The sequence below is a fragment of the Ranitomeya variabilis genome, chromosome 2, assembly GCF_051348905.1.
Source record: "Ranitomeya variabilis isolate aRanVar5 chromosome 2, aRanVar5.hap1, whole genome shotgun sequence".
Classification (NCBI taxonomy): domain Eukaryota; kingdom Metazoa; phylum Chordata; class Amphibia; order Anura; family Dendrobatidae; genus Ranitomeya; species Ranitomeya variabilis.
This window is the reverse complement of record NC_135233.1, coordinates 722,696,441-722,714,490: the sequence shown is the minus strand read 5'-3', so window position 1 is coordinate 722,714,490 and position 18,050 is coordinate 722,696,441. Positions and strand designations below refer to the sequence as shown.

The following is an 18,050-nucleotide window of genomic DNA, read 5'->3' as shown; positions in this document are numbered from 1 at the left end:
TAAACCAGGCTTTCAGTGTTTTAGCTATGTCATGTTGGCTTAGGCCCCTTGTACATTACATTCGGGAGGTCTGATCCCCTGTACATCTTTTGTGGTCAAATGAAAGATTAGATGTCAGTACAGTAAACCGGGGAAATATTCCCTACCTCCGCATCCAGCTCCTTCCTCCCCATAGAATCTCATCAACGGCAACTGCCATCTCTTATCTCAGTAATATAAGAATTCGTCTTCGCTGAATACAGATTTTACCCGACAATTGACAATTTTGAGAATGACTGTTCAGATATTCTACAGAGTTGATTATTTTAAAGTGTACTATTGATTTATCAATTAAAAATGAAAATGATGGTTACGCTTTAATGGCATACTGTTCTGGAAGAGTAAAGGTAGAATAAAAGTTGGAAAAGTTGAAATTTTGTATTTGTAAAGTGCCATTTACTGGAAGTTGAGCGGCTCTGGGTCTACAGTGTCATATCTATGAGAGGTAATAGACTAATTTCGGTTTAGCAAATTTTAGGTGATTTTCCAATAAAGGGTTACTGGCCTCTAATGGTCTGCTCTGGGTTAACATACATAGTAATAAAATCAGATATTACTTACCCTCCCCAGGTCCAGCACTGCCTCTCCACTGCTGCTCCAGTCTCTATTTACTGCCTACAGCGATGACATCATGAAAACAGCACACATGATCGTTGCCGCCAATGATTTCAGTGACTCGTAATGTGCTGCAGCCTGTATAGCAATGGCAGAAAGAGGCAATGCTGGACCCAGGAAGAGTGAAGAACAGCTTATTTTATTCTTTTAACCCAGTGAAGGCAAATGTAGGCCAGCAACCTATAACGAGAAATCCCATTTAAAGTGTAACCTCTTGTGTATAAAGTGGCCAATCTGGACAGTTTCAAGTAGAGCGGATGAGCATTCAATGTGTATGCAGTCCCTATCCCCCAAATTGAATATATTGGAGGAGTCGAGGATCAGGGAGCTTGATTTCCTACACCCAATGCTTTTTGTTCCTTAGCTCCATTGGCATCTGCCAGAGGTGTCTGATGGCGACTTGCTCTACTCTCCCCATACAGAACACATGAATGCTCGGGTGAGCTGCGTGCTCATGTGTATGGGGCAGTCGAGAGAGATAGCTGTCCTGCTAGCTTTTCAACGTGTTTTGGGCATCTTTAGATAGACCAGTGAGAACCAATGGAAACCAATAGAAATTATAGTCCCTTTTGTTCTCACAATGGCTGAGGATTTGTTAAGGGCTTCCTAGATCTGTTTTGTAAATGTATGACACAAGGCTTGAAGTGGGATTCTTTATATTTGCCATAGATTGCTAACATTACTGTTAAGAATTAGATGAATTGGGCTTTAAACTCCAGCACTTAAAACAAGCCAAGGGCTTCATCACCAGTACAAGGCTGATTTTAATAGCCATGACTTATATAGTTCTCACTTCTGTTAAAATAGCAGCAATGAAAGTCTTCCTGTGGATTTTAATATAGCTAATCCTCTGGTTGCTGACAAAAGATGAGCACTGGAAAGAGAAAGTGACGCTCATTTATATGGAAATGTACAGCTGCGATCGCAGCATATTTTCCTCCACTTATTCCGTCATTCTGTTTTGTGCCTTTTTTTGTCTGAATATCTTTTTGCTACGTTAGATCTCGTTGCTGAAACAGAACCTTGAGATGCAGCTGTGCCAGTCCCAGAACGCCTTGCAGCAGCTGCAGTCACAGTTCGGTCAAGAGCGCCAGCGTCTAACCCGAGAGCTCCAAGAGTTGGAGAAGGAGCATCAGCAGAGGCAGAAGTCACTGCAGGAAGCGCACATCATAGCGTTCCAAAGTATGGAGGAGGCAAAGGATCGAGAACAGAAAGTAAGCGCCACTTACTAATATTTTCTACTTCTTTTTTTAGATATATTACTTAGCCTGGTCCTTCAGTGCCACTTCCATTGCACACCCATCGGGATTTTTGATATTTTATTCTCTGCGCTTAGTATTATCCCGGCAGGAGGTCTACCTTTAGTCTAGTGGTTCCCATAATTCTATATTATTATACATAACTGGGATTTTACAACGTAGTGTACAACTCAATAATAAAGTGTTTGCGGAAACTAGAATTACTCAGCTTAAATTCCTATTTGTAGCTGGGGATTTGGACATATGAGACTTGACTTATCAGTGCCGACTTCTATGCATGCGTCAGGAGGTCTCTGCCAAAATCTGTTATTTTAAAAGATAATTCACTATTATGATAATTTTCAATCTTGCTTAAAACCCCCTAGTGACCACCAATACGTCTTTTTATTTACCTCACATATCAGACAATGGCATCCGCCAACTGATGAAAATGCAGCAGCTGTCGACTGCACACTATAGCTGACACCTTGCTGCATCAGCCTTGATTGGTTTTGGTACCAACCATGGTTTTTAACCCCTTAGATGCTGTTTTCAAATGTGATTACGGCAACTAAATGGTTAACAAAGTGGGGGGTTCCCTCTTTAACCCCATCAGCACCTCGAGATCTTGATCACGTGGTCCTGATGTTTGCCATGGTAATTCATGGCTAAATAGCGGCCTTAGAGTCTCTCGTCTATAGTGACTTGTTCAGCAGTTAGCAACATTTAGGTTGTAAAAATAATATTTTTCCTTCCAGCCATGCAACTTTGTATTAATTACTGAAAAGCACCTGAAGGGTTAATAAACTTCATGACAGTAGTCTTGAATACCTTGAGGTGGACTTTTTTAAAATGGTCTCACTTTTGGGGATTTTACAACATATAGGTCTGCCAAAGTCACTTCAAAACTGAACAGGTCCCCCAAAAAAGTAAGTTTTGTAAATTTCCTTGAAAAAATGAAAAATTGCTGCTACATTGTTACACCTTCTAACATCCTAACAAAATAAAAGGATATTTTAAAAATGGTGCTGATGTAAAGCAGACATAAGGGAAATGTTATTTAATGACTTTTATATAGGGATACTGTCTGGATTAAAGGGCTAATCATTCAAAGTTTGAACATTGCAAATTTTTAGAAAAATTTCAGATTTTTTTATAAATAAAAACAAAATATTGGCATAAATTTACCATTAACATAAAGTACAATGTGTCAGGGAAAAAAAAAAACTGTTTCAATATCAATGAGATCTGTTGAAGCATTCTAGAATTATTACCATTTAAAGTGACACTGGTCAGATTTGAAAAATTTGGGCCGGACACTAAAGGTACCGTCACATTAAGCGACGCTGCAGCGATATAGACAACGATGCCGATCGCTGCAGCATCGCTGTTTCGTAGTTGTGTGGTCGCTGGAGAGCTGTCACACAGACAGCTCTCCAGCGACCAACGATGCCGAAGTCCCCGGGTAACCAGGGTAAACATCGGGTTACTAAGCGCAGGGCCGCGCTTAGTAACCCGATGTTTACCCTGGTTACCAGTGTAAATGTAAAAAAAACCAAACACTACATACTTACATTCCGGTGTCTGTCGCGTCCCCCGGCGTCCGCTTCCCTGCACTGTGTAAGCGCCAGCCCTAAAGCAGAGCGGTGACGTCACCGCTGTACTCTGCTTTACGGCCGGCACTGACACATCCAGTGCAGGAAGCTCTGAGCAGCAGCGCGGATGCCGGGGGACGTGACAGACATCAGAAGGTGAGTATGTACTGTTTTTTTTTTACTTTTACAATGGTAACCAGGGTAAATATCGGGTTACTAAGCGCGGCCCTGCGCTTAGTAACCCGATATTTACCCTGGTTACCATTGTAAAACATCGCTGGCATCGTTGCTTTTGCTGTCAAACACAACGATACACGCCGATCTGACGACCAAATAAAGTTCCAGACTTCTAGCTCCGACCAACGATGTCACAGCAGGATCCAGATCGCTGCTGCGTGTCAAACACAACGATATCGCTATCCAGGACCCTGCAACGTCACGGATCGCTATCGTTATCGTTGTTAAGTTGTTCAGTGTGAAGGTACCTTAAGGGGTTAAACACCAACAACTGCTGTTCACTGACAAGATGCATGATTTAGTAGACGATTGCTGTCCCAGCATTAAAGCAGTCTGTTCTGCTCTTTGAGATAATTTGCCCAATTTTCTTGTCTTGTCTTCGTATGTGCAATTTATCTTTCAGCTTAAGACGTGTACGGGTTATATATCCTTATTCTGCTTCCTAGGATCTGGAAGATCGTTTACATCAGAAATATTCTGAGGAGCTTCAGTCTGTAAAAGATGCCCACAAACAGGTCATGGACATGCTGCGACTGGAGATGGAACAGGAGCTTCAAACCCTGCGCTTTGAACTGGAAGATGAGGGAAAAGCCATGCTAGGTGAGCACATTCTGCATGCACATACTGTACTCTCCCTATATCTTAGATATGACAAGCCTCAGAGCATCATTTATGAAGATCCATTGTTTTGGACTAAAGTGATCAAAAGAAATTGTGGATGTTTCAAAGAAATGAGAAAGCAAAATATAAAGGTGTTGTCTGAGATAGGGATTGGTATCGCAGGTCAATTTAATGCAGTTTCTGAACATGTTTGTTATGTGACGTGTGACAAGAAACACACACATTAATGAAAATCGCTGAAGTTTTCAAAATGGTTTTCAATTTGCATCACCTGTCCAAGCTGCACTGCCTAAGGCTACTTTCACACATCAGGTTTTCAGTGTCAGGCTAAATTCGGCGAATGTTGGAAAAACTGGATCCGGCACAGATTTTGAAAAACTGATGCGACGGATCCGGCTAGCCTATCTAGAGTATTGGATAAAAAAAAATTTGGAGCATGCTCAGTTTACAAACCCGGATCAGGCCGCCGGATCCGCCTTTTTCCAGATCCGGCACCTTCCGGATCCCATAGGCTTTCATTATAGCAAACAGCCGGAAGCGCCGGATCCGGCACTTAAGGCTTTTTCGCCGGAGACAAAAAAACATTGCAATGGACGTTTTTTCAAGAAACCGGAAGCGGCAGATTTGCGATCCGGCTAAAACTGGACGAAACGCAATGTCATCCGATGCAATCCGGCACTAATACAAGTCTATGGGAAAAAAACCTGATCCGGCGGCAACATTCGCCTGATCCGGTTTTTTTAAATTAAGCTGGATTTAGCCTGACGGCAAAAACCTGATGTGTGAAAGTAGCCTTAGCCTATGTGTACGTAGCTTTTCAAGGAGTTTTTGAAGCAGAAATGGAAACAAAAAAACAAACAAACAAGAAATGAGCCAGGGCATATGTTGATATAAGTGCAATTTATAGGTCTGCATTCACAATATTGTCATTTAATGCCTCATTTCCACTTGATCTTGTACTATAAGATATCAGCCTGTCAATAAATTTGGGAGATTATTCAGATAGACAACAGAAGAGTGTCTTGCTGTTTTATTCTTCATAGCTTCGGTACCTAAGACAGAAAAAGCCTGCGAAGGAATAGAAATCCCTCCTCTAACAACAGACAGAACAAGAGACAAAAAGAAAATGAGCCTATACCTTGTAATAAAGTAATTGAATAGTAATAGTACATGGGTACTTAGTTAACACTATTTTGATCAATAAAGTGTGAATGCCATTCCACCTCAACAAGGTGTAGCCAATTGGGACAGTACCTTAAGTAATCTTCTAGGTCACCTCACAATGTGTCAGTAGACGTCCCAATAGATCAGGGCAGAGCAGCACTGGCTCCCCAGCAGAAATTGAGTGGACACTAAAAGGAAACTTTCCAAATCTCAAAACATTGCAAAACTGTGGTAATGGTGTGTTTACAATGAGGTTTTTTTTCTGTGGTTTCAGATCAAATCTTTAATCATAATTTGTGGTTTTTAACTGCTTATGATTTTTGGAAAGTCTCTGCTTGGAAAACTCAGCCCCAAAAAAATGTGATCACACCCTAATATCTGTCTCGGAATCACTAAATGTGTAGACACCTGTCTGTATACGTGTACTGTATATTCATTTGGTGTGGAAGAGTTCTCATGGCCATTGACAATTGACAGATGAAAGTAGTGGGTCTATGGGGACATAATCCAGGATCACCTGATAATTTCCACCATGGCTTTTCCTTTACAACCGGAGAAAAAATCAGTGGGTTTTACCATGGATCAACTTAAGACAGGCCTGCACAGCATGCGGCCTGCAAAGAACCGGGAAACGCCAGCTCTCAACTTACTATATATAACTGTTTTTGCGTCTATCAGATGTGAATATAGGTGAACACTGTGGCGGCGGGGCTAGGGCTTGTTAGCCCCCGCCCCAACGTATGGGGGCTAATTAAATATCCTATTGTAGTAGGAGGGTGTTGGTGTTACTATGAGCACAACAGAGGGGCAGTGTGTGGGGGACACTATTGTGCAGCAATTTGTTGATCTTCATCTGTAGGTCAATCTCTAAATTACTTCTACCAAATGTAGATAGTTTTCTGGATAAATTCTAGATGGAATGACATGGTAATGTGATATATAGAGTGATAGACAGGCCTAAGAAATAAGGAAAAACATTAGATTAGACAGATAGTTGGATAAAATGATAGATAGATAGACAGATAGATAGATAGATAGATAGATAGATATGGGATAGATAGATAGATAGAGTAGCAAACACAGACAGAAGAGGCCCTGTGCAAGAACAGTATATGGGCTCTTTGCAGTCCAATATCTGATCATAATGCACAATTCAGCAGTATCTCCTTATCATTGTTAAGGACACACTGGAGGTTGCAGGTTCATGTGATACAAGTGTATATAGGACTGACCTGAAAAGGCAATTGATCACTGTACTACTGTACTAACCTTGGTGATGTATTCCTGTACTGACAGTGATCCTGGTGCTGCATTCCTGTTCTGATGGTGGTTCTGATCATGTAGCAATCCATAACATGCTTGTTAAAACTGAAAAATCCTCAACACTTAATTTTGAAATTATGAGGAGTATTTGGTTGAGTTTCTGCTCTCAAAGCTCAGTGTAAGTTTGGGTGTGTTCATTTTTGGAGCAGAAACTGTTCAAATCCTTCTCGAATACTCAAAACTTGGTTCTAATGATGTATTGAGGTACTGATGGTGGTTCTGCTGATGTATTCATGTAAGTACCTCTTCACATTTTTTTGCGGCTCTTCAGATTCGGTATGACAATGTGATCCTTGAGCCAAAAAGTGTTGTGCACCCCTGACTTAAGGCATAAAGCCACGGGCCTTACCTTTTTTTAAAAGAGACAGTCCTTATTGTGCAGTATAGTGATACGTAGAGGTTGAGCATTAACCAGCTAATAATCAGACTTGTAACAGGTTATTGTGATAATAAAGGCATCTTTTCTGACGCAAAAGCTGTTCCCAGATGCTTATTCCATATGGACCAGATTTTTCTTACGATGTACAGAATAACTAATCAGGGTAGCTAATACATCCTTAGTGTGATCATAATGGACACATGGAACATTGTAAACATTTCATTAATTTGTGATTTGTGATGTATATATTGCTTGCTTTGCAGCATCCTTGCGTTCAGAGCTCAATCACCAGCATGCGGCGGCCATTGACCAGTTGAGGAATCACCACCAGCAGGAAATAGAAGCTGCTGCGTCAGAACTGGACAGGCAGAAAGAGCTTAACAGGCATCAGGTATAGCAATGAATTATTTTAGAAAGACTATGAGTATTTTCAGCATTCACAATAACATCAATGTTTCCATTTAGAACAGAAATCATTACCCTGTAAGAGATCCATAGAATGATGGATCCAAACTGTGAGCAGTGGGATATTATTGATGCATTAAAAGGATCCATTGGGTTTCCCCTAAAGTTTATATAATCTTCATGACAAGATTAATGATTAATTATTGTTTCTTCACATTAATATTCAAATGATCCTTTGCTGTCATTGATTATAATACTGTGCTACACCCATTTTTACCTCGATTGGATTCCCCAGCCAGTGTATGTAGAGGACCCGCTCCTAAGAATTATACAGGAACATAAAGAAAGGAGGAAAATAATTGCTGATTAGAACGCTCTATCTTTACAGGAATTGGAGTATTTAGGACGAATATCAGAACTTGAGAAACAGCTCAAGCATCAAGAGCAACATGTTTCTAACCTAAACAAAGAGCTGCTGATACTGCATGAGAGTATTAACACTCTGACTAAGGAGCTGGAATTTAAGGGAAAAGAGATCCTCCGAATACGCAGCGATGCCAATCAGCAAATAAGGTACACCATGGAGTCTGGTTCTACCCTATATGAGATGTAAATTAAATGCTGTCATCATAATAAACATTTAAAGAATCCATATAATAAGAGTGGCATTAAAGCTTCCAGTTATTGAATATGTTAAAAGGCTTGTGTCCTCAGAGACCTTTTGTTTAAATCTGGTTTTTGCATTAAGCGTATTTTTTCATTTTTATATGACAATCTGTATAAAAAATAGAACTCTTGCAGTTTCCACACTAGCCACTTGGGCAATGTTATACTTCCTGTTCTTTACAGAAGACTTTTCTGCAGTCTCATTAGCATCACAGGCAGGATTACAATGACTGGTAACACCTTTATACTGAGGAGGCACTTTACATATAAGGCTGCTTTCACATTAGCGTCGTACGACGCACGTCGCAATCCGTCGTTTTGGTGAAAAAACGCATCCTGCAAAGTTGTCTGCAGGATGCGTTTTTTCCCCATTGGCTTTCATTAGCGACGCATTGCGACGCATTGACACACGTCGCAACCGTCGTGCGATGGTTGCGTCGTGTTCTGGCGGACCGTTGGCACCAAAAAATGTTGCATGTAACGTTTTTTGGTGCGTCGTGTCTGCCATTTCCGCCCCCTCCTCCCCGGAGCTCACAATGGGGCAGCGCATTGCGTCGTGCGTCGTATGACGCTAGTGTGAAAGTAGCCTAAGCGATCGAATGTTACACTGTTCTTTCCCTGGTTTGCCCCTATAGTTTTCACATGGACTTTGACCAATGGTGATGGCCATACATTACAATGTCCTGCCCTTAGTAGAAAAGCTTTGCGTCACTGTGTACTAGATAAAACTGTGATAAATCCCCCTTTTTGCCACTTGAATACATTTTTTTAGGAACAATTGGGTCCAGAATACACAGCATTGTTTTGAGTGTACCGCTTCATTAAATGTTAAACGTTTGCACAGCTCCTGGAACAAAAATGCTGGTTTATATTTCATGTGAGGCATTAATAAAATATGTATAACGCTTAAGTAAAAATGGTTTTCAAAGATGTTTAAGCATACACATACTGAATTTCTTTGAAAAAAAGGACACATGAGCAAGACTTAAACAAGAAACACGAGGAAGATATCAATGACTTAACAGCAGCCAACATCAGAGAGAAGCAAGTTTTAGTGGCAGAATTTGCAAAGACACAAGCGATGCTCATGGAAAAAAATTCTGCCTTGCAAGTTTCGTAAGTTCCAGTAAACCAAGATACGTTTTTTGAAAATTGCCATTAGTGCAGCTATTATCATTTTTCTACCACTAACTTTTCAAACCTCAATCACTGTGTTACTAACGAATACTAACCAATTTTGCTGTGCTGTGGTGCAACAACTAATCAGTCAACATAATCAGCTACAATATAAGCCTAAATTCTAGTACTCTGGCCATGTTGATATTGGGAGGTACAACAAAACAGCCCAATAATTGGGCGAACTCGCTTTCCCAATCAATGGCATGTGTAATGCCACCAACCATCCAATGAATGTGCAAAACGCTCGTTTCTTGGCTGAATTGTCTTCTGAACTTGCAAATCATCCATGTCGACAGCACATCTCCCAATTTAAACTGGGGATGTTCTGTAGACAACATGCACATATGTTGACAAAATGATTGTACTAACAGTAGTTCTGTCCTTCTACAGCAGTGTTCCCCAACTCCGGCCCTCAAGAGCCACCAACATATTATGTTTTCACGATTTCTTTAGTATTACACAGGTGATGGGATTCTTGGTCGTCCAGTTGATGCTAGTAACACCTGTGTAATACTAAGGAAATCCTGAAAACATGATCTGTTGATGGCTCTTGAGGGCCGGAGTTGGGGAACACTGTTCTCTACAGTTTGTAATCACCTGTGAACCTCTCACGTTATACATGTATTCTGATATTTAGACATCATGGTATAGAGAAGGAGAATTTGAACAGGATGATATATAGGTGTTTTGGAAATGATTCAGTATAACCTATATTTTATTAATTGAAATCCCTGATATTTGCATACTTCTGAGTCCAGTGGGCGGTCCTACTCAGTGATTAATAGCTCTCTGCATGCGCAGTCATACAATGAAGACTGTCAATCACTGAGTAGGACCACCCACTGGACAACGAACTATTTACATTTTACTAAAAAAATATACCTATAAAGAGGAAAATCAGACAAACTGAACATTTTGCAGTGGTCTCTTAATTTTTGCCAGAGCTGTATATTGGGGCAGCAGCAGTTATCACAAATAGAACAAAGCAGTAAGGTAATGGCATACAGTCAGCAACAGGGAGAATGCAAATGTCCTCCCAGCGAGTCAGAGAATATACTTACGTATATAGGGAGGTGAGTGACATCAAGAAGGGGGTGTCAATGATGTGATCAATGGTAAGTAATTTATTGAAACAGAAGTGTGTGGGGTCACCAGTTACAGGGAGGAGCAGATATACTAATAAAGATTGAGGACAGAGCTCTCACCGTGTAAGTTTTGGGAATGGATGGCAGAAACAAGTAAATTTATTACACCAGAGCAGAGAGACACTAACAAGCCGCAAATGGATGGACTCGATTACAACCACATTTTTGTTGAGCATCACGACAACCACAGGCTTCCTGGCACATTTTGAGGGGCAACCACGAGGCAGTGGCCCTCGAGTCGCGATGGCCCACCTTTGGCCTGCTTATCTCTGACCCCAAGTATATGGATATGGTAACAGAACGGAGCTTGCTGCATACATAGAGGAATAGAACCGAGCTTACTGCCTACATAGATACTGAAACAGAAGCAAACTGATTACATAGACATAGCAACTGAACTAACTGACTACATAGATACGAGAACAGAACCAAGATTACTACATAGATATGGGAAAGGCAAGGAGCTTACTACAAACATAAGAGAACAGAACCGAGCCTACTGCAGAGATATGGAAGAAGAACTGAGCTTACTACAGAGATAAGGGAGCAGAACCGAGTTTATGACAGAGATATGTGAGCAGAACCGAGCTTACTGCAGAGATATGGGATCAGAATCAAGCTTACTACAGAAATATCGGAGCAGAACAGAGCTTACTACAGAGATAAGGGAGCAGGACTGAGCTTACTGTAGAGATATGGGAGCAGAAGCAAGCTTACTACAGACATATTGGAGGAGGACCAAGCTTACTACAGAGATATGAGAGCAGAACCAAGTTTACTACAGAGATATGGTAACAGAACCAATCTTACTACAGAGATATGGGAGCACAATCAAGGTTACTACATAGATACGTGAACAGAACCAAGCTTATTACAGAGATATGAGAGCAGGAACAAGCTTACTATATACAGTTAGGTCCATATATATTTGGACAGAGACAACATTTTTCTAGTTTTGGTTATAGACAATACCACAATGAATTTTAAACAAAACAATTCAGATGCAGTTGAAGTTCAGACTTTCAGCTTTCATTTGAGGGTATCCACATTAAAATCGGATGAAGGGTTTAAGAGTTTCAGCTCCTTAACATGTGCCACCCTGTTTTTAAAAGGACCAAAAGTAATTGGACAGATTCAATAATTTTAAATAAAATGTTCATTTTTAGTACTTGGTTGAAAACCCTTGGCTGGCAATGACTGCCTGAAGTCTTGAACTCATGGACATCACCAGACGCTGTGTTTCCTCCTTTTTGATGCTCTGCCAGGCCTTCACTGCGGTGGTTTTCAGTTGCTGTTTGTTTGTGGGCCTTTCTGTCTGAAGTTTAGTCTTTAACAAGTGAAATGCATGCTCAATTGGGTTGAGATCAGGTGACTGACTTGGCCATTCAAGAATATTCCACTTCTTTGCTTTAATAGACTCCTGGGATGCTTTGGCTTTATGTTTTTGGTCATTGTCCATCTGTAGGATGAAACGACGACCCATCAGTTTGGCTGCATTTGGCTGGATCTGAGCACACAGTATGGCTCTGAATACCTCAGAATTCATTCGGCTGCTTCTGTCCTGTGTCACATCATCAATAAACACTAGTGACCCAGTGCCACTGGCAGCCATGCATGCCCAAGCCATCACACTGCCTCCGCCGTGTTTTACAGATGATGTGGTATGCTTTGGATCATGAGCTGTACCACGCCTTCACCATACTTTTCTCTTTCCATCATTCTGGTAGAGGTTGATCATGGTTTCATCTGTCCAAAGAATGTTCTTCCAGAACTGTGCTGGCTTTTTTAGATGTTTTTTAGCAAAGTCCAGTATAGCCTTTTTATTCTTGATGCTTATGAGTGGCTTGCACCATGCAGTGAACCCTCTGTATTTACTTTCATGCAGTCTTCTCTTTATGGTAGATTTGGATATTGATATGCCGACCTCCTGGAGAGTGTTGGTCACTTGGTTGGCTGTTGTGAAGGGGTTTCTCTTCACCATGGAGATTATTCTGCGATCATCCACCACTGTTGTCTTCCGTGGGCGCCCAGGTCTTTTTGCATTGATGAGTTCACCAGTGCTTTCTTTCTTTCTCAGGATGTACCAAACTGTAGATTTTGCCACTCCTAATATTGTAGCAATTTCTCAGCTTGTTTTTTTCTGTTTTCGCAGCTTAAGGATGGCTTGTTTCACCTGCAAGGAGAGCTCCTTTGACCGCATGTTTACTTCACAGCAAAACCTTCCAAATGCAAGCACCACATCTCAAATCAACTCCAGGCCTTTTATCTGCATAATTGAGAATGACATAACAAAGGGATTGCCCACACCTGTTCATGAAATAGCCTTGGAGTCAATTGTCCAATTACTTTTGGTCCCTTTAAAAACAGGGTCGCACATGTTAAGGAGCTGAAACTCCTAAACTGTTCATCCAATTTTAATGTGGATACCCTCAAATGAAAGCTGAAAGTCTGAACTTCAACTGCATCTGAATTGTTTTGTTTAAAATTCATTGTGGTAATGTCTATAACCAAAATTAGAAAAATGTTGTCTCTGTCCAAATATATATGGACCTAACTGTAGATATGTGAGCAGAACCGAGCTTACTACAGAGATAAGGAAGCAGAATCAATCTTACTACAGAGATATGGGAGCAGAACCAAGGTTACTATAGAGATATGTGAGCAGAACCGAGCTTACTACAGAGATATGGAAGCAGAACCAAGCTTACTACAGAGATCTGGGAGCACAATCAAGGTTACTACATAGATACGTGAACAGAACCAAGCTTACTACAGAGATATGAGAACAGAAACATGTTTGCTAAGTTTACTACATGGATACAGGAACAGAACCAAGGCTCCTACATAAATATGGTAATAGAGCCAAGTTTACTGCATAGATATGGTACCAGAACCAAGCTTACTGCTAGTAAATGGTATCATAACTGATATTACTATGTAGATATGGGAACAAAACCAAGCTTACTGCATATATATGGGAGCAAAACCAAGCTTACTACATAGATACATTACCACCACCACTCCCCGCCGGAGCCCACCTCAAAGTGGGGAATACTGCCAGCTGATGTACTATTCCGTCAGCTGGCAGAAAGGGGTTAATGAACAATATGTGTTAGTTAAAAAAAAATGGTGTGGGCTCCCGCTCAATTTTCTGCGCCAGAGGGGGAAAGCCGATGGCCAATATTTGTAGCCTGGGAAGGGGGTAATTCCCATGGCCCCCTCCCAGACTATGAATGTCAGCCCACAGCTGCCTGCATAACCTTTACTGGCTAGTAAAATAGGGGGATCCCCCCAAAAATGATGTGGGGTCCCCCTATATTTTATAGCCACAAAGGCTACGCAGACAGCTGCGGGCTGATATTCATAGCCTAGAGAGGGGCCATGGACATTGGCCCCCTCAAGGATACAAATACCAGCCTGCAGTCGCCCCAGAAAATGGTGCATCTGTAAGATTCCGGCATTTAGCTCCTCTCTTCCCACTCCCTTGTAGCGGTGAGATATGAGGTAATAAGGGGTTAATATCACCTTGCTACTGTAAGGTGACATTAAGCCCGGTTAATAATGGAGAGGCGTCAATAAGACACCTATCAATTATTAATCCTATAGAAGTGAAAGAGATAAAAAAAAAAGACACAGCCAGAAAAAAGTATTTTAATATTCTTAATTTCACCATACTTACCATACTCGATCGCCTGCAAAAAATTAAAAATAATAAACCAACCGTATACTACCTTTCCACCGTAGTCCAATTAATAACGAGTGTCCCACGACGATTTCCCCTATAGAACTGTGACATCGGGTGATGTCACTGCTCTATAGGGCCTCCAGTGACACACTGACAGGAGACAATGGCTCCTGCAGTGCATCACTGAGGTTACCTTAGTTCAGATGCAAAGCTGCGTGGAAATTTTCCCACACAGCAGTGCCACAAGTGAGAGTAGGGACTATTTCTCACAGCGGCGGAGGAATACCTTCCGTCATTGTATTCTGGAGCCCCTGGAGAGCGGTCGTATCAGCTGATGTGGCTGCTCTCCACGGGAGATCGTCGTGGGACACTCGTATTAATTGGATATCTACGGATCAGGGAGTATATTGTTGGTCTATTATTTTAATATTTTTTACAGGTGAGCAATGGCATCGGGGATCAAGGTGATGGTCAGTATCTACTCTGCTGTATGTACTGTATGTGTTGTGTATGTGTACTGTATGTCTATATGTATGTACTGTATGTTGTATGTCTATGTATGTACTGTATGTCTATATGTATGTTGTATGTCTATATGTATGTTGTATGTACTGTATGTTGTATCTCTATATGTTGTATGTACTGTATGTCTATATGTATGTACTGTATGTATTTTGTATGTACTGTATGTATGTTGTATGTCTATATGTATGTTGTATGTATTGTATGTATGTACTGTATGTCTATATATGTTGTATGTCTATATGTATGTTGTGTGTACTGTATCTATGTTTTATGTCTATATGTATGTTGTATGTACTGTATGTACTGTATATCTGTATGTGTTTTTTTTTTTTTCATTCAATACATTAGCCGGATGATGGGACTACTACTGTCCCATCATTGGCTAATGTGTCACTCACTGTCACTGTAGCAGGCATAGGCGAATGGGACTTGCAGTCCCATCGGACGATGCCTGCACACAGACACACACACACACCAATGACCCCCCCACCCGAAGCAGACCCCAGTACGGCCTGCCCGCAGACCCCAGCACAACCAGCAGACCCACCGCACAGCCCCGCAGACCCCAGCATCGCACCGCCTGGAGATCCCAGCACAGCCAGCAGATCCACCGTGCAGACCCCCCGCCCCTCCTGCAGATCCCAGCACAGCCAGCAGACCCACCGCGCAGACCCCCACCCACAGATCCCAGCACAGCTAGCAGACCCACCGCGCAGACCCACTGCGCAGACCCCCCCGCCCCGCCCGCAGATCCCAGCACAGACAGCAGACCCACCCCGCCTCGCCCACAGATCCCAGCACAGCCCCGCAGACCCCAGCACCACCCACAGCCCAGTCACTCTTGATGATTGACTGCTGTCTCTGGAGGCTGGGTCACACCTGCTGATGACGTCACGTCAATTTCTAGAGTCTGGAAATTGACGCGACGTTGGCGGAAATTAGGGACGGCTGCAGCCTGGGGGTCACGTGACCCGGACTCAGCCACTGGCATAGCACCGCTCACAGGCTAAAACAGCAACAGGAGGTATTTACAAAATTCATTAGGGGCCCCGGGGGGATACATTGGGGGTTAATTGAAAGTAGTGGACAACCTCTTTAAAGGGAACCTGTCACCCCCAAAATCGAGGGTGAGGTAAGCCCACCAGTATCAGGGGCTTATCTACAGCATTCTGGAATGCTGTAGATAAGCCCCCCGATGTATCCTAAAAGAAGAGAAAAAGAGGTTATATCATACTCACCCAGGGGCGGTCCCGGTCCCGATCCGGTCCGATGGGTGTCGCGGTCCGGTCCGGTACCTCCCATCTTCATCAAATGACGTCCTCTTCTGGTCTTCATGCTGCGGCTCCGGCACAGGCATACTTTGTCTTCCCTGTTGAGGGCAGAGCAAAGTACTGCAGTGCGTAGGGAAAGGTCAGAGAGGCCCGGCACCTGTGCACTGTAGTACTTTGCTCTGCCCTCAACAGGGAAGACAAAGTATGCCTGTGCCAGAGCCGCAGCGTGAAGACCAGAAGAGGACGTCATCTGATGAAGATGGGAGGCCCCGGACCGTATTGCGACGCCCATAGGATCGGACCGCTCGCCCCTGGGTGAGTATAATATAACCTCTTTTTCTCATCATTTAGGTTACATCGGGGACTTATCTACAGCATTACAGAATGCTGTAGATAAGCCCCTGATGCCGGTGGCCTTAGCTCACCCTCGATTCTAGGGGTGACAAGTTCCCTTTAAAGGGCATATCTGGGCTTTGTTAAAAAAAAGAAAAAAATTGTGCCTAAGCATGAATAGGCAGGTAGTTGTTACATATCTGCCTATTGTGCAGCACAGAGCGGTCACAGACGGGTTTTGCCTGTAATTCACAGGCTTCCATCACGTCAACAGAGCTTTGCCCTGCTGAACGGGTGGGATTGCTGTTGTCATTCTGATTGATAAAGTAGTTGCTGTGTACCTGCCTGTTGTGCCTGGCACCTTTATTCACCGGCACAGAGTGGTTACTGCCTGAGATACATATGGTATCCATGAAAAAAAATGGATGCAACACGTACCGGAAACACAGACATGTGAAGGGTGCCTCATAGTGACATAGTTGCATCACGTTGCAAGAAGGGGTAATCAGACGCACAAGTTTTTTCCTTATGTACTGCACTATAAATAACATGGCGCTATACAAAATAGAGCAAGAGTGGAAGTTTCATTTTCCAAAGGAGCCAAATGAAAGACCATGAATGTTTTGTACGCTGCACTAATAGGCTGAAATTAATTCTGCTCAATATTAATATTTCCATGTTAATGATAATTATTTTTTATATTAAATGTATGACTTAATATTGAGCAGAATTACTGTATTTTCCGGCGTATAAGACGACTTTTTAACTACTGAAAATCTTCTCAAAAGTCGGGGGTCGTCTTATACAGCGGGTACGGCATGTGCGGAGCTCTGAATTCACCGCATATGGTGCAGGGTGCAGTCCCGGATGGTTCCCAGGGTCTGGAGGAGAGGAGATTCTCCTTCAGACCCTGGGATCCATATTCGTGTTAAAAAAAAAAAGAATAAAAATAAAAAATATGGATATACTTTCCCTCCAATAGCCCCGGGAGTTCTCCCGGTTCTCAGCGGTGCATGCGGCGGCTTCCGTTCCCAGGGATGCATTGCGCGCCGCAAAGGACCTTTGTGATGTCGCGGCCATGCGACCACAACGTCACAAAGGTCCTTCGCGGCGCGCTATGCATCCTTGGGAATGGAAGCCGCCACATGCATCGTGTAGAGCCGGGAGAACTCCGGGGGCCGTCGGAAGGTAAGTATATCCATATTTTTTATTTTTACTCTTTTTATTTTACACGAATATGGATCCCAGGGCCTGAAGGAGAGTCTCCTCTCCTCCAGATTTTGGGAACCATCTGGGACCACTCCCTGCACAAGCCATATAAGACGACACCCAGTGTATAAGATGACCACCAAAAAGTTGGGGGTCGTCTTATACGCCCAATCATCTTATACGCTGAAAAATATGGTAAGTATGCTGACATTCCCCTATATACAGTATGTGCCTCCCCATAGTCCCCTACATTCAATATGAGCCCACACATAGTCCCCTCAATCAACAACCAATGCGATCATCCTATGGAGCCCTTATACATGTAAACCATAAAAAAAAATAAATGTCATTTTATTTAGTTAGTTTAAAAACCCATGTACTTCATAGTCACGTTTCTATGAATATGGACTACCCATATATA

At 42.4% G+C, this 18,050-nt stretch overlaps 1 protein-coding gene across 9 annotated transcripts in view; it reads left to right on the top strand.

Annotated features, from left to right (window-relative positions):
- Positions 1 to 18,050, top strand: part of FAM184A (family with sequence similarity 184 member A) — a 313,220-nt gene that overhangs the window by 279,748 nt on the left and 15,422 nt on the right. For 5 of the 9 annotated variants that reach the window (XM_077289549.1, XM_077289548.1, XM_077289545.1 and 2 more), the window contains 4 exons: positions 1,656 to 1,868; positions 4,171 to 4,324; positions 7,475 to 7,602; positions 8,005 to 8,189. In XM_077289549.1, the coding sequence (XP_077145664.1) occupies positions 1,656 to 1,868; positions 4,171 to 4,324; positions 7,475 to 7,602; positions 8,005 to 8,189 (680 nt within the window). Of the gene's footprint in view, positions 1 to 1,655; positions 1,869 to 4,170; positions 4,325 to 7,474; positions 7,603 to 8,004; positions 8,190 to 9,251; positions 9,399 to 18,050 lie in introns of all 9 variants that reach the window. The other 4 variants (XM_077289542.1, XM_077289543.1, XM_077289541.1 and 1 more) reach the window with 1 other exon arrangement.